The 15,822-nt window shown below is 42.1% G+C and overlaps 1 protein-coding gene across 2 annotated transcripts in view; it reads right to left on the bottom strand.

Annotated features, from left to right (window-relative positions):
* The window catches only part of SYT1 (synaptotagmin 1), a 134,962-nt gene that overhangs the window by 81,890 nt on the left and 37,250 nt on the right, over positions 1 to 15,822 (bottom strand). Inside the window, exon 3 of one of the 2 annotated variants that reach the window (XM_035901691.1) lies at positions 1,665 to 1,787. In XM_035901691.1, the coding sequence (XP_035757584.1) occupies positions 1,665 to 1,787 (123 nt within the window). The remainder of the gene's footprint in view (positions 1 to 1,664; positions 1,788 to 15,822) is intronic. The other variant, XM_009646285.2, reaches the window with a different exon arrangement.

The raw sequence follows: 15,822 nt of genomic DNA, 5'->3' as shown, positions 1-15,822 counted from the left end.
GTATGCCAAAATTTGGTCTTACCAGCTCCAGAGTATGGTACTGAAGGAGTATCAGTCCTTGACTGGAGAGATTCTTCTTGTCCAACTTTCCTGTTTTTTGAGGACAGACCTTTTTCTTTGAACTTCTGTTCCAAACTGTCTTGGGTTTGCATGGCAAGGTTTTGGTAGCAGAGGGGGCTACCGGGGGCACTTCTGTAAGAAGCTGTGGAAGCTTCCCCTACATCTGACAGAGCCGATGCCAGCTGGCTCCAGGACGGAGACACCACTCGCCAAGGCTGAGCCCCTCAGCAACAGTGGTAGCACCTCTGTGATAACATACTTAAGAAGGGGAAAAAAAAACCTGTGTATTTGCAGACAAGTGAGAATATGTGAGAGGAACAACCCTGCAGACACCAAGGTCAGTGCAGAAGGAGGGGGAGGAGGTGCTGCAGGCACAGGAACAGAGATTCCTCTGCAGCCCATGGTGAAGACCCTGGTGAGGCAGGCTGTCCCCCTGCAGCCTGAGGAGGTCCACAGTGGAGCAGATCTCCACCTCTAGCCTGGGGAGGACCCCACACCAGAGCAGGTGGAAGCCCACGCTGGAGCAGGTTTGCTGGCAGGGCTGGTGACCCTGTGGGGGACCCACGTTGGAGCAGTTTGTGCAGAACTGCAGCCTGTGGGAGGGGCTCATGTTGGAGAAGTTCATGGAGGACTGTCTGCCGTGGGAGGGACCCCATGCTGGAGCAGGGGCAGAGTGTGAGGAGTCCTCTCCCTGAGGAGGGAGGAGAGACAAGAGACAGCATGTGATGGACTGACCACAGCCCCCATTCCCCGTCCCCCTCTGCCGTGGTGGGGAGGAGGTAGAGAAAACTGGGAGTAAAGTTAAGCCTGGGAAGAATGGAGGGGTGGGGGGAAGGTGTTTTAAGATTTAGTTTCTATTTCTCATTATCCTACTCTGATATGATTGGTAATAAATTAAACTAATTTCCCAAAGTTGAGTCTCTTTTGCCTGTGACAGTAATTGGTGAGCGATATCTCCCTGCCCTTATCTCGACCCACAAGTGTTTTGTTACACTTTCTCTCCCCTGTCCAGTTGAGGAGGGGAGTGATAGAGCAGCTTTGGTGGGTACCTGGTGCCCAGCCAGGGTCAACCCACCACACAAACTACAGTTTTCTTGGCTAGAAGTGTACTTTCATGGAGAGCAACAGAACCTGATGCAGTTAGTTAATAAGGCAAAGTGCGCACTTGATGAAGTGAGAGAAAGCTACCTCTGGCAATCTTATCAACTTGCTCAAAGACCCACAATGAATCAACTTACTTTTATGTCCCTCTTTTTCCTCCCATCTTTTGTTTGCTTACATTTTAAATACCTGAAGGCTGAAGCCATCTTTTACTGTCTGCATGCAGACTCCATAAGATAATGTGGGTTGACATTGATTGGTGACACCTTAATATAAGTTATTAATAACCATTAGATGAAACCGTGTCTTCAGTTTTGATTAAAGGAGTAATACAAACTCCGAGTACATCGAATACCAATTTAGTAGTACCTTCAGTCTTGCTTTCTCCCTTTACTCCGTGCAACCAGTAAGGATTTCAGAAATACTTGCTGTAACTAAATGTATTACTTCATTCTCCCCTTGCACACACAGAAATGAAATGTTACAGGTTGGTTGTTTCAAACCTGATTGTTCTGGAAGTCATAATCCAAAGAATATTGGATTTTCCCTAGTTTCTCCACTTCTTTGGGTTCTTCTTTCTCTTCCCCATCAGTCAGCCCAGTCTCGGCATCATCATCCTTAAGAGCCTAGAAAGAAGGAATGCAATATTCATCAGTAAGGCAAACTCTTAAGTACTGGTTTAAAATAGACACTGTCCTCAAATCTATTGTAAAGCCATTAAAAGCAAGCATGACAGCAGAAATCGAAATATGCAGTTTACATATTTATACTATTTAGGTTGCTCAAGAAGATTTTGTAAATCAGCAAGCAAGCAATGGAAGTAGGAAGAAAGCTTCTTGGACTATTACAAGCAACGATTGTTATAAAACCTGAGAATAGAAACAAAGCATCAACTTGATATAAAAAAATTCTTCTGGGCTCACACTGGCTCTTAAAGAGGCACAAGGAGGCAAACATGCTATTGAATAAGCAAAGTCACACATTCATTCAACTTAATATCTTGGCAATGTCAAACCTGGTTGTGCATGCTGTGAATTGTTTGCAATTGGCAACACATTTCCGTAGGATTACTATGATAAAGAGCATGTGCTGTGGATGAGTTCTTCCTACAATCATATGCCAAACATTTTTCATGTTTATTTAGAATGAATATGGAAGCAAAGTTTTCACCATGCCATTAGCAAATGCATGTTTCTCCTTTTCCCTCCCTCCCGAGACCAATTTCTTTTTTATTCATTCTAGCTATAAAGCTTGGCTGAACCAAATTGATTGAAAGTTGATTTTAGTTTGCTTAGAAAGAAATGCAAAAATAAAGAAATACAGAACTGCTTACAGCTTCTCTATTGCATAAACCCTGCTATTTTTAAAGGACACAGCAGTTATCTTAGATTTTATACATAATTAAAATACCAAATGATGTAGTAATTTTTTGCTGTACCAGAAAGCAGAAGTATCTGCACTGTGGAAAAGGGAATTAATGCAATTATTAAACCATATGAACCATAACTAACTATGTAGATCTTATTCCAGCAGATTCTTACCTGAGTAAGAACTGAAAAATAGGCAAAAGTGATGAGACAAATAGTGAAAAATTGTGGAAAACGTGAAAATGAAGTTGAGAGTGTGAAAACAGGAATCGATACTGGGCATTCATCCAGAATTGTTATTTGTGTGTTATAGTAAATATCATGCCTATCTGTAAGAGCCCTATTTGGAGGAAAGTTCCTTCTATACGGAGCTTTTGCTTGCAGAAACAGACTATTAAGTGGAAGAACAACATTTGTGATGTTCTTTCTTTTTTCACAGTGTGAGGTGGGCTGAAGAAACCTACAGCATATATAAAAGGTTGCAGCTGGAGCTTTCTATCTGAAGAGATAGCAAGGCTGGAAAGTAGTTGACGGTGGCTGGTGAAAGAAAGAATGTGAAAACATTAACATTCTCGCTCAGCCATGAAGGTAGTGGGGGCCATGCAACAGTTGTGTGGGTGTGGTAAGAAGAAAGATTGATCTCTGAGGTAGAAAATGTTGTTTTTCAGAAGCCAGATCTAAATTCAAAAGGTCAGACTCAAAACTGTACAGCATTAAGCAATTATTTCTCTACTTTTTGAAATAAGCTAGAAATTCAGCCGGCATAGCTAAACTGAAATCAATGCAAACCCATTGATTTATGAGAGCTGAGGAGCTGGGTTTGAGTTAAATATCTGAATGTTAGGGAATGATGGACTCTTTACTAGGAACATAAATTACAGTGTACCTGGATGAGATCGGTGGGAAAGGTCGGTAGTGGATGAGAATCACCTGTGGTGTTGGAAGAGTAATACTTTCTGAACGAAACCATTTCTATTTGGAAGGGCTGAACTGCCAGAAAAGAAAATTATTCTGAGACATTTTAGTCACCGAGCTGCTAGTGAGTTCTCTGGCTGTAGCACAACATTTTTGTTAGTACAACAACAAGCGGGACACTTCAAAACTGACAGGCTCTATGGCAAGAGGATACTGTTGGAGCAAAGCCAGTTTGAAGGACAGCCCCTATAGGACCATATGTGGGACTTTAAGGATATGGGGTGATTATGCCAAACACCTTGCTTTCATTGGTAATAAAAATAAGCTTGAGGTTTTGCGATCATGAAAGAAAAAAAGAAGTGACTCAATCCAACTGAAGCGGTCCCATTTATCTGAGCCTGTAGACAACAGGAAGCAATAACTCAGAGTGGGATGTTAACTCCAAGACCCACTGCTCTGAATCATCCTGGTATTACCCTAATAGAGGACTCCATGATAGAAGAGTTTTTTATTTCTGGGATAAGTACTGGAGTTTCTGCTATTCCATCTACTTTTGACCTGGATTTTGTTTGAGAGGAAATTATCCTACAGCCATTCCTCAGGGATAAAAGGGAAAATGCAAAAAGAACCTTCTATGTTAATTTCCAGGTATAAGCAATAGTTGCAACTATTGCATCAAGGCAATAATTACACATTCATAATATCTCCGGAAAAATTATATACTCTTCTGCACAGCTGATCAATCCAGGAGATGCCAGCACTGTAAGTAACCCAGAGTGAAAAAGTTCTCACTATGACTATGGAAGATATAATGGGAAGCTAACCTCCCTCTTGCAAGGGAGTTCTGAAGTGCAGGCAGAGAACACTGCACGGCCGGGAAACTCTTCTCCACAGGTTATGAGAGGCCTGTTGGAAGGTGAAAGCTATTTCCCAGGGGAGATGGAAAACATTGCACGTTACTCACATCAGCCAAGGAGCTGTATGATTCTTCTTGACCTTGACTCAGAAACATGGAAGCACTAAGGAACACTAAGAATGAGGCGGTATTTGGATTTGGCCAAGGTCGCGGTGAGGGGGGAGGGAAGAAATGACAAATTATTATCTCTACAGCAGTCCGTACATAATAGTTTTTACCATCAAGAGAGGAATTTCCTTTCAAACTAGAGGCCAATGCTTCAAGAAGAAGCTGAGTCAAAGGAAGCACAGAGGTTTCTCATATATGATGCAGCTGCTGGGTTGAAAAGAGGAAGAAGAATTGGATTGCTTCAAAGTACTTGAAACACCCCACAGGGATTTTCATTTTGTATTGAGATTCTCTGAAAGATCAATATTTAATGGAAGAGTACTGCAACCATCAAATTATAGCACACAACATCACACTATATTGGATCTTACTGTTGTATTGCTACAATCAATTAAAATAAGCAGCTATATTTTATTGGGTTTAGAAACAATAAAATATTTTTAATTATAATCCAGCTTTTTCCTCAGGCCTCTTCATCTGACACAACTGTGATCAGAAAGCCCAGATTTAGATGCAGTGGAATATAAACCTTTCCTTTCTTAATATTTCTTTTAATTCCATGACATTTTAAATGCTTTTTCTGTGAAATGTGCAACATAGAAATGCATTATTACATTGTGCTGGAGACCAGATTTATCTTTTCTAATTTGGGATGACTGTGAATTTCGCTCAAGTGTTTTTTTTCAATTCTGTATAACGTATGCAGAAACACACATCAGCAAAACCTCTATATCCTCTTACATGTGTATAAGTATCTGAAAAATGTAGGCTTATATATAAGCAGGTGCAGGAATGTACAACAAGTGCTAATCCAATACGACCATTACAAGGTGATACATCCACATCTAATGAAATCAGCAAGTGGGAAAATTTACTTTGTGCCAGGGACCTTAACAGAGCTCCACAATATACAATGCATGGTTTCTTAGACCTGGAAGACGATTTTTTCAGCTACCTCTCATTTAAGCCATATTTGAATGAGCTCTGTAACTAGTTCTCACCAAGGGTGCAGACATAAATCTACATATGGCCTTAGGATTTTCTTTTCTGTGCCATGTTTAGTTAATCGTTTTCAAGCTCATCTACTCTGTAGCGGTTCCTACAACAAACTGGGCTAAGTTACAGCAATCTGGGATGCACGGTTCAATCTGCTGGTTGTTTCTTCACTTCTGTGGCATAACTAACTACAGTCTCCTCTTTTCTTCTGGGTTGTTATAGAAAATGCTTCATCTTTGATTTTTTTGTAGTTGCATCTTTTGCATAAAATAAATAAAGAAAAACCAAACCTGCTTGTAATTGCAGTTCTGCAAACTCCACACCTTGCAGTGGGGTTTTACGTTTCCTGGGCTTCCTCCCCATCCCATTCCCCCAGCTGACAAAAGCCTCTTTCCAGTAATGCTGCCCTCCTGATACTGCAAACACCCCTTGCTTCCAGCTCAACTTGAAAGCCCTGCACCCTGTCACTGGGTTTACTCCACTACAATTCCATCACAAATCATAGGAGAGATTCCAGGGATTAAAACAGCTTTACATACGCTTTCATTTAATCCCTCCCAAAACTATGTGTAGAAACACAGAGGGTCTGCAAGGGATTTAGCACAGTTGATCTGCTGGTTGCCTCCAGATTCCACCTGTGCAGAAAGAAGCTCCAGGAAAGCAAAGCAATACGAGCATCAGGTAACAGAGCTGCTGGGGGAGCAAGCATATTTCCCTGCCTCCGGTACAGCGAGGCCGAGGCCACAATCATGTCCGAGTCACCAGGAGGATGCAAAGACCCATGAAGGTGTATTTTGGCCTTTGATTCAGGTCTCAGTTCTCTTCGTGTTTCCCTGTTAACGCCTAGTTCATGCCACAAGCTATTTAGGACTGCAAGCAAAGTGCCCTTCACTGTCGTACGTAAAGAAACACTTTCATTAACAGAGTGTTTAGGGTCCCTTCCGGGCCTGTGGCCTCACTTTTAAGGAAACAAGTTACCAGTAAGCAAGAAGGAGAGATGTTAAGAAGGGAAACATAGCGCTGACTGCAGCCTGTAAGTTTGTTTGCTGCACAGTGCATGCTGCCGTCCCGAGTTCCGTCTCCTCCTGCCCCATCAATCATTCTTTTTGTTCACATGGTGAAGGGGATATTTTTTTAATGCGTGAATGATGCCCAGTCCTCAGGCTTGTGCAATGCCTGCTGAGCTGAATGGAAGAAAACAATGTTATTTTGTAGCGAGAATGTTCTGTGCCATGTCCAACAATAAATTTATCAGAAAGGCAATTTTTCCTCCACACCTAGGAATGGCTGCATTTCCACTAATGGTGGTGCACCTCTTATCAATTTCTTGCACATTCAAGAACACCATAATTCTGACCTGGCCAATTTTTATCCCAGGGGAAAAGAAAAGCCGTTATAAATTCCTGGCCGATTCCCCATCACAAAGCAGAAAAGCTTGCAATTGTAGCACATTCTCTATCAGAGCCCCTCAGAAGGAAAGGCAACATTTCATTCATTCAGCATCTGCTTTCTCTCCATGAATTAATTTAAAGAGCATGTTGCGCATGGGTTTCCAGTGGCTGAGCCAGGCTTTGGTCATTGTGAAATCCACTTTGCCATTACTGCGGTAAGAGCCTCGGCCACAGGCACCAGCAGTGGGCCACACCGATGCACAGAATGAGCAAGACCCTGCTGTGTTCAGCATGCGATGCCTTGACATTACTTCCTTGCTTGTTATCCAGGTTTTAAATGGTCTGTTTGGTTACTCAAAAGGCCTTCTTTCCGTAGGAGCTCTATACATGAGGTCATCACATTCGGCTTAAGAGCTCACTGAATTGTCTGGATACTAAAATACCAACTTATTCCGGTGCAACAGAAGAATACAGCAAACGCTGGAGGTGATCAATGTAAAACATGAATACATACATTCAAGTTGGAGCTTTTAAGCCCCCAAATCAACCTGTTTTTCTTGTAGCCAGTGTTTATTTGCTGAAAAAAAGATGCAGCTGATCTCAGCCCGGGGGCCTGTTTTGGAAGTTCACCCTGCGGGTCAGGGCTCTTGCTTTGAATGCAGGGCCCGTGCGCATGAACTAAAAGAAGTAAGCACTCCTGCAAGCGTGCTGGTGTGCTCTGCCCCCACGTCCCATATGGCAGCACTTGGTTGCGCTAAGCAGCAGGCTGTGAGTGGGAGGCAGCTTTAGGCTGCTTGGCCGGTGCGAGCTGCTCCATCAATTTTTCTTCATCCTCCCCAGATGAATGGCGGCGGGCCAGACGGAAGAGTGCTTTGGGACAGAGCTGGCTCCTCGACACGGGAGGACCCCTCCAAGTACTACATTCGTTACTGTTTGAAAAATTTGTCATACTGTATCATTAGGACTACATCTATTTAACAGTGAAAATTAACCTAAATATAGCCTGACATGATTTATTGGGCACCACATTGATCTATGGAGAAAAAGTCAGCAAAGACCTGTTGTTTTGGCTCAGTTGCTTAAAAAGAGATAAGATCATCCTCTGACCATACTCTAAACGGGACTTTATCAAGTATCTGATATTCTCATGCTTGAAGGTGATTTTGCTACTCATATTTATTATTCATCATTTTTGTAAAGAATAAATGCCTTTTCTTAAAAAGTAAACAATGAAATATTCCCAATGGAGTTTGAAATGTATACTTCATTGATATGAACTGCTGTTCCTTTTGTAGGTTATTCATACCCACTAACTTCAGGCACTTAGTGTAAGAGTTTAGCTCTCCATATAATCAGTGGATACAGGTAAATGTCTCGAGAGTGTGATTCAAATCACTTAATTTAGGGAATAATTGCATACTTCCTAGACACCACTCATTAGGAACCTGCAGACTCTTGTCTTGAATAAAGAATTCAAAACTTGGTCTGTTAATCAAGAGAATGCAAGAAAGAAACGTCCTTGACAATGGAAGCTTCCAGTGGCAAGACCTTCAGTACAGAAAACAAGACATGTAAGAAAATGAGTGGGATCTGGATCTTCATATCATCCTAACACTACAATAGGTTACAATAAAAGCAATAAATGAATTATTTTCCAGGAAAAGTATTTTTCAAAAAGGAGGAAAAAGAAACTCAGGAAGCATGCAAAACAAGGTCCTATGTCTTCTTGGGACTGACTGAGAGGAAGAGACAGGAATGCAAATAAGCCCAGCCTTGTGGCTCGCAGCTGTTGCTTCCATATTTTCAGGGTTCTGAAGTCTAAAATAAATCTAAGTTACAAAAGAGTTTTATGGAAAACTCTGCAGAACACAAACACTCATTTATAACATTGCATCTTCATAAACATGTTATTTTCACATTTTTCAGGAAGTTTTATGCACCCTGAACAGTTGCCTTCTGGGGCAGGTGAAAAAGCAGGATGACTGGTCAAGCCTGAGGTTGAATTGATGTAGGAATGGGACTCAGTCAATCCATTTTGACTGCCACAGTATACTTACTGGCCTTGTTTTCTAAGAAAGACTTGTCCCTATTGTTTCTGACTGATTTTCTACACTGTAGTGGCTCTGCAGCACATGCTGTCTTTCTGAGCGTGAATTAGGATGTCTCATTGCACTGTGGATAAGCCATGGCGAGCATTAATGTCACCATGGACTGAGGATGCCAACAAATGGGACTTGGCATGCTGAGACCAAGACAGGTGGCACCGTGGAATAAATATGCTCACTATTCTCTAAGCATTCAACTGGGAAAACAAAGCACATGAGCAAACATTGCAGAAGAAAAGACCACTGCCAGCAACTGAGCTCCTGTCCCTCAAAAAGATCCTCTTGGATTATTTCTGGCATAAAGGTGTGGGTTCCTTCGAGTGAAATCCAGGCTCTCTGGATGTCAGTGTGGATTCTACTGACTTCCTTTTGGCGGTTGTCTTCATGCTGCCATGTCAACACACACTACTTTGATATATTTCAGGGCACCTAACGTTAAAAAGCTTGTTCCTTCAGTATTTTGGCTCCGTGAGGGCAAGGGTGTTTGCTGTTCAACAGCTGAAATCATGAGGTGAAACAGTCTAAGAAAACCAGTGTATGTGGAAGTTTGGTTAGGTGCAATTCCAGCTCTCAATATCACGTTACTTTACAATGCCCCAATGTCTCATTGCTATTAGTATGTGAACATTAATCAGAATATTCTCATTAAGTTATTACATAACCCAAATGTAAAAGGAAGGCCAATGTAAAGGAAAAACAAACATACCGAGAAGTCAGGTGGCTGACTGAAGGCCAGTAAATCAGTAGCAGAGCCAAGAATATACTCCTCATACTCCAGGGTCTAGTACCTACTTCCAAGCAAGGAAGGAGGGGCGGAGGCATTGCCCTCTACATCAAGAAATCAATAGTGTGAAGAGCTGTCCCTGAAGAACAGCCAAGAGCAGGCCGAAAGCTTATGGGTAAGAATCAGAGACAGAGGCAACAAAGGGAACCTTGTGGCTGGTGTCCGCCTGATCAAGGGGAGCCTACTGACGAAGCCCTCTTCTTCCAGCTCCAGAAGGCTGTGCCCTCGTAGGCTCTCATCTTACTTGGGGATACAGGGTGGTTGACCCTGGCATCTGCTGGAAAAGTAGCACGGTGAGCTGTAGGCAATCCAGGAGATTCCTAGAATGCATTGAGGATAACTTCTTAAGCCAGGTCATAGACACCCCTACCTGAGGGAATGCAATACTGGACCTGATGGTCACCAATGCAAGTGAGTTCATCGGTGATGTCAAGATTGGAGGTAGCCTGGGCTGCAGTGTTCACACACTGGTGGAGTTCACCTCCTGAGGGATATGGGAAAAACGAGGAGTATAGTCAGGACCCTAAATTTTAGGAAAGCAAACTTCCAGCTCTTCAAGGAGTTAGTCAGAAGGAACCCCTGGGAAATGGTCCTCAGGAACAGGGGAAGAGAACAGAGCTGGCAGATCTTTAAGGATGTGTTCCATGGACTACAAGAGCTCCCAGTCCCCAGGTGTAAGAAATCAGGCAAGGAAGGGAAGAGACCAGCATGGCTGAGTCAAGACCTGCTGGTCAAAGTAAAGAGCAAGAGGGAACTGCACAGGCAATGGAAGCAGGGACAGGTGTCTGGGAAGAGTATAGGGATGCTGCCTGGTTGTGTAGGGATGGTGTCTGGAGAGCCAAGAGGCAGCTGGAGCTGAATTTGGCAAGGGATGCAAAGAATAACAAGAAGGGCTTCAACAGGTATGTCAACCAGAACAGGAAGGTTAAAGAAAGCATACCCCCTGGTGAACAAGAATGACAACCTAGGATCAACAGACAAGGCAAAAGCTGAGGTACTCAACACCTTTTTTGCCTCAGTCTTCACTGGTAACCTCTCTCCTCATCTCTCTCGAGTTGACAGAACACAAGATGGGGACCAGGGGGATAAAGCCCCTCCCACTGTAAGGGAAGATCAGGTCCGTGACCACCTTGAGGAACCTGAACGCACATAAGTCTATGGGACCTGAGAAGATGCATCCCAGAGTCCTGAGGGAATTGGCTGGTGTAGGTACAAAAGCCACTCTCCATATTATTTGAAAAGCCATGGAAGTCAGGTGAAGTCCCTGAGGACTAGAAGAAGGGAAACATTGTGCCCCTTTTCAAAAAGGGTAGAAAGGAAGACCCTGGGAACTACCGACCTGTCAGCCTCACCTCTGTGCCTGGGAAGATCATGGAACAGATCTTCCTAGAAGCTATGCTAAAGCACATGGAGGACAGGGGCATGATCTGAGACAGCCAACATGGCTTCACCAAGGGCAAGTCCTGTCTGACCAACCTAGTGGCTTTCTATGATGGAGTGACTGCATCAGTGGACAAGGGAAAACCAACAGATGTCATCTATCTGGACTTCTGTAAAGCCTTTGGCATGGTCCCGCACAACATCCTTCTCTCTAAATTGGGGAGATATGGATTTGGTGGATGGACTGTTCGGTGGATAAGGAATTGGTTGGATGGTTGCATCCAGAGGGTAGTGGTCAATGGCTCGATGTCCAAATGGAGACCGATGACAAGTGGTGTCTTTCAGGGGTCCATACTGGGACCAGTGCTGTTTAAAATATTCATCAATGACACAAGACAGCGAGACTGAGTGTACCCTCAGCAAGTTTGAAGATGACACCAAGCTTAGTAGTGCAGTTGGCATGCCAGAAGGATGGGATGTCATACAAAGAGATCTGGACAAGCTGGAGAGATGGGCCTGTGTGAACCTCATGAGATTCAACAAGGCCAAGTGTAAGGTCCTGCACCTGGGTCAGGGCAATCCCTGGTATCAATACAGGCTGGGGGATGAAGGCATTGAGAGCAGCCCTGCTGAGAAGGACTTGGGGGTACTGGTGGATGAAAAGCTGGACATGAACCAACAATGTGTGTTAGCAGCCCAGAAGGCCAACCATATTCTTTCTGGGCTGCATCAAAAGACCAGCAGGTCAATGGAGGTGATTCTGCCCCTCTGCTCTACTCTGGTGAGACCCCACCTGGAGCACTGCATCCAGCTCTGGAGCCCTCAGCGCAAGAAGGACATGGACCTGTTGAGCCTGGAGAAAAGAAGGCTGCGGGGAGACCTGATTGTGGCCTTTCAGTACTTAAGGAAAGATGGGGACAATCTTTTTATCAAGGCCTGCTGTGACAGGACAAGGGGTAATGGTTTTAAACTAAAGGAGGGTAGATTTTGACTGGATATAAGGAAGACATTTTTTACAATGAGGGTGGTGAAAGACTGGAACATGTTGCCCTTCAAGGTCAGGTTGGATGGGGCTCTGAGCAGTTAAAGGTGTCCCTGCTCAGTACAAGGGGGTTGGACTAGATGACCTCTAAAGGTCCCTTCCAACCCAAAGCATTCTATGATTCTACATATACTGATCCCAAATCTCCTATTTCACCCAACAGACATATTCATTGTAAGCCAAAAATCTTTCACTAGTGACAGTGTTTTAACCTGATGCAATGAGAAAGGACTGAGCTATTAAATCTCCTCCACAAATGCTTTGTGACCTAATAAAATGTTCAGACCACCACAACAATTATTCTCCAAGTAATAGGACTAAATTTTGGTAATTTTTCAGTGCCGTTGTTCATGACTGAAATGATTATGTCTATTCCTTTCCTCAGCCCACAGGCTGAGCTTAAGCAACCATTTGCTGTACCAATGCATTAAATTCAGACCCAATAAATCAGCAGCTATTATAGTGTGTCTGGAGCTGGGTGTTTTGGGGCTTTTTTTTTTTTTCTAAAGAAAAAAGTAGTGGGAGCCACCAGAGCCATTAGCAGAGACTGGAAAATTACAAAGATGAAAACTGTGATAGGAAGATCTCATAAAAACACTGGTGCTAGTTGTCATTGAGCTGCACCAACAGAAATCTGGAGTAAGACCACTTTAGAAGAGTTTGGTATGAAGCACTAAGAACTTAGAGCGTGGGCAATGTACTGAGATGATGCAAGAGCCCACAGCAAGTTTCATGAGGTACAAATCGTTTTAGCAACACTTAGAAGCTAAGACATTAAAAATACACACTGCTTTTGTCTACTTTTGATATAGTGACATTTATACAAAAAGGAAATAAAATTAGTAAGTTATTTTTCTGTGCCTATCAATTTTAATCTCGAGCTTTCTAGTACAGTTTGACTTAATATTTTAACTACAGAAAGAATGACAACCTCTTTTCTTTCGCCCTCCTTTCATCTCCCCCCAAATATATATCCAACCAAAAAAATACCCAATCAATTTAGTTCAGCCTCTTGATGTGTGTATCAAAGCTACTACATATAAATCTCAGCTGAGGAGCCAGAGCTGTCAGAAGACTATATGTATCAGAGCTTTAGACTAGGTGCGTCCAAATAGCAAAATAAACCTACCGCCAGTGACAATCCAGAACAGTCATGAGACACAACATAGACAAGGAGGACATAGAAGGAAGAAATGAAAATTAAAACATCCACACACAAACATTAGTAAAAACCACGGAGAAATGACCTTTTTGCAGTAGTACATTCATTAAGAAGTTGCCTCCCCTAGAAGGAATCTAATCCTCCCAGTGGGGCCCTTGGTGGAGTTGTATACTCTACTTGAAAAAGTAAGCATTGCCTGCAATGGAAATGGGTTTCAGGACAGAAAACTTAATCTTATTTTCAACTCATCTCCCACTTTACCTCAACTACGTTTGCTCATAATCTATGTTATTTCCTAAACAGCCTCTCATTTAAAGTTGTGTTCAGGAAAGTGGACTTTTTGAATCACAAATATTCTAACAGACACCCAAACTGTATTCCACTTTCTGTAATACCTAGCTATCATATGTGACCGTTGAGCTGACTGACTGTCTATGTCAAAAGAATCTTTAACTATGTCAAGCTATATGGCTCTATAATGATTTGGCGCAGATGTGCAGGTCAGCATGAGTACATGTAGGTCAGAAGTTCTCTTTGACAAACAAAACCAGACTAAGATGGAAATTATATTTCCAGAACCTGATACTTTTCAATTTACCAAATGCTACTCCCTTTCAAGTTTTATGTGCCTGGGGAACTAGGATCTTGCAAGATGCCAAGTGCCTATCAACTGCTATCACGCACTCTCAGCTGAAGGCAGAAGGTAATTAGCACTTGCAGGTTCAGGCCTAACAATGGCTGAATTAAGCTTTTTGGGTTTTTGACAACATTTCAGATCTTTGGTACTGTATGTTGCCCTTTATAATGACATTAGATTTATATCTTGATCTTCAATTACTTTTTTTTTAACCATAGAATTTTCTTTGTTAAACAGCAAAAAGGCATTCTTGTTATTTCCCTTTCTATTATATGCCAGAGCCTCTAAAGTAGTTCAATTCTCTTAAATGAAATAGTCTACATGTAGCATTGTACTGAGTTCAGCTAGGTATATCCAAATTTGCACTATAACTTCAAGATCAAACTGTCCAATAAGAATCAGTCATACAGAAAAAAAAAAAGAAAAGACAGCTAAAATTTCACAAATTAGGAATTAAGTTGGTAAAAGTTATTGAATGCCAAGGACTTCTGTACTCTATCTGTACATTTCTGTACACTATCAGCCTGCTAGGTATGAATTTAAGGGACTAATTTAAGTCGACTGTTTTTGAAACCCCAGACAGTGAAGAGGAAGCTTGGCTGAAGAGTTGGTGATCCATCCACTTATTAAAGGTCTGACATTAACATCAACTGAGAGGTTACCCTCCTTAGGTTTAACTGTGCAAAACAAAACATATTACTTAAATCCCAAAATGCTTGGCCAAAAGTATGTTTAAATAACTACACAGAATATTTTGAATGAAATCATCTTAAAATACCTATCTGTGCAACATCTCAAAGTTTGAGCTCTCTTTGTAGACAAGAGATGTATGACTCAGCTTTTTATCAAATTTTCCCATGAAAAATATAGAAATTAAACTCAATATTAATTACATCATGTAATTTTGCATTTAAAAAATTAATTTTCCAAGAATCCATGGTCATTTATCCAGGTCCTAATGAATATAAAACCACTTAGTAATATATTGTAAATACAACAATGGCCTTACATGATATGGAACAAATTCCACATAAATATCAACCAACAAATTGCACATTATTCATCCTACAGCAAGTATTAGGTTTGTTATCATTGGTAGAACATAACAAACATCTCAAGGAATTTTTCCACAAGCATAATCAAACAGGTCTTCCAAATTATTCTTGGGTCAATGGGAGGAGTTGGCTAACAGTAGCCCAGGGCAACACAACAGTCGGTGATGTCACTTTCCGTGCGTTGCTGAGGGGGAAATACCTCGCAATTACTTAATATTAATAGCCCAGAACAAAGTCCATAAATCAAATACAGGGAATCTACAAATGCTAAGTCAAAGTGCTTAAAGAAAAAGGGTTTGTTTCACATTCATCATATGGAGAAAACAAAATCAGCTAAAATCTTTTTCGAGGGAGAACTCAAAATTTCTCCTGTTGTTATTTTTGAGCTTGGGCTCACTCATCTTCATAACCTTGGAATAGCTGCATCTACATTAGTGATTTTGTGTACTGACAAGGTTGTTTTCAGGTGTGAATTTGTCTTACGTTGGTGTCATGCACTCCAATACACCAGTGTGGCACATGAAGCATCTTCTCTCCAGGTGGAATCAAGGTTGAAGCTGTGCACCAGAGCATTATCTAAAGTGCTCAACTTGCAATGTAGATGCAAGGGTCTCCAGCCATTCACTCTTCGTGCCTGGACTCTTTGTGCAGGACTCCGTTACTTGCGGTAAGGCAGTCTGGGATGGCTGTAGAGAAATCTGCTTTGTATTGCCTACTAGCATGTACACACATGAGTACGCCTAGGATGGGCAACCAGTGTGAACGTCGTTAGCTGTAAGCATGCAATGTGTACTTATGGTCTG

The sequence above is a fragment of the Egretta garzetta genome, unplaced genomic scaffold, assembly GCF_000687185.1.
Source record: "Egretta garzetta isolate BGI_Z169 unplaced genomic scaffold, ASM68718v1 scaffold68, whole genome shotgun sequence".
NCBI classification, from domain to species: domain Eukaryota; kingdom Metazoa; phylum Chordata; class Aves; order Pelecaniformes; family Ardeidae; genus Egretta; species Egretta garzetta.
This window is presented reverse-complemented; position numbering and strand designations above follow the sequence as displayed.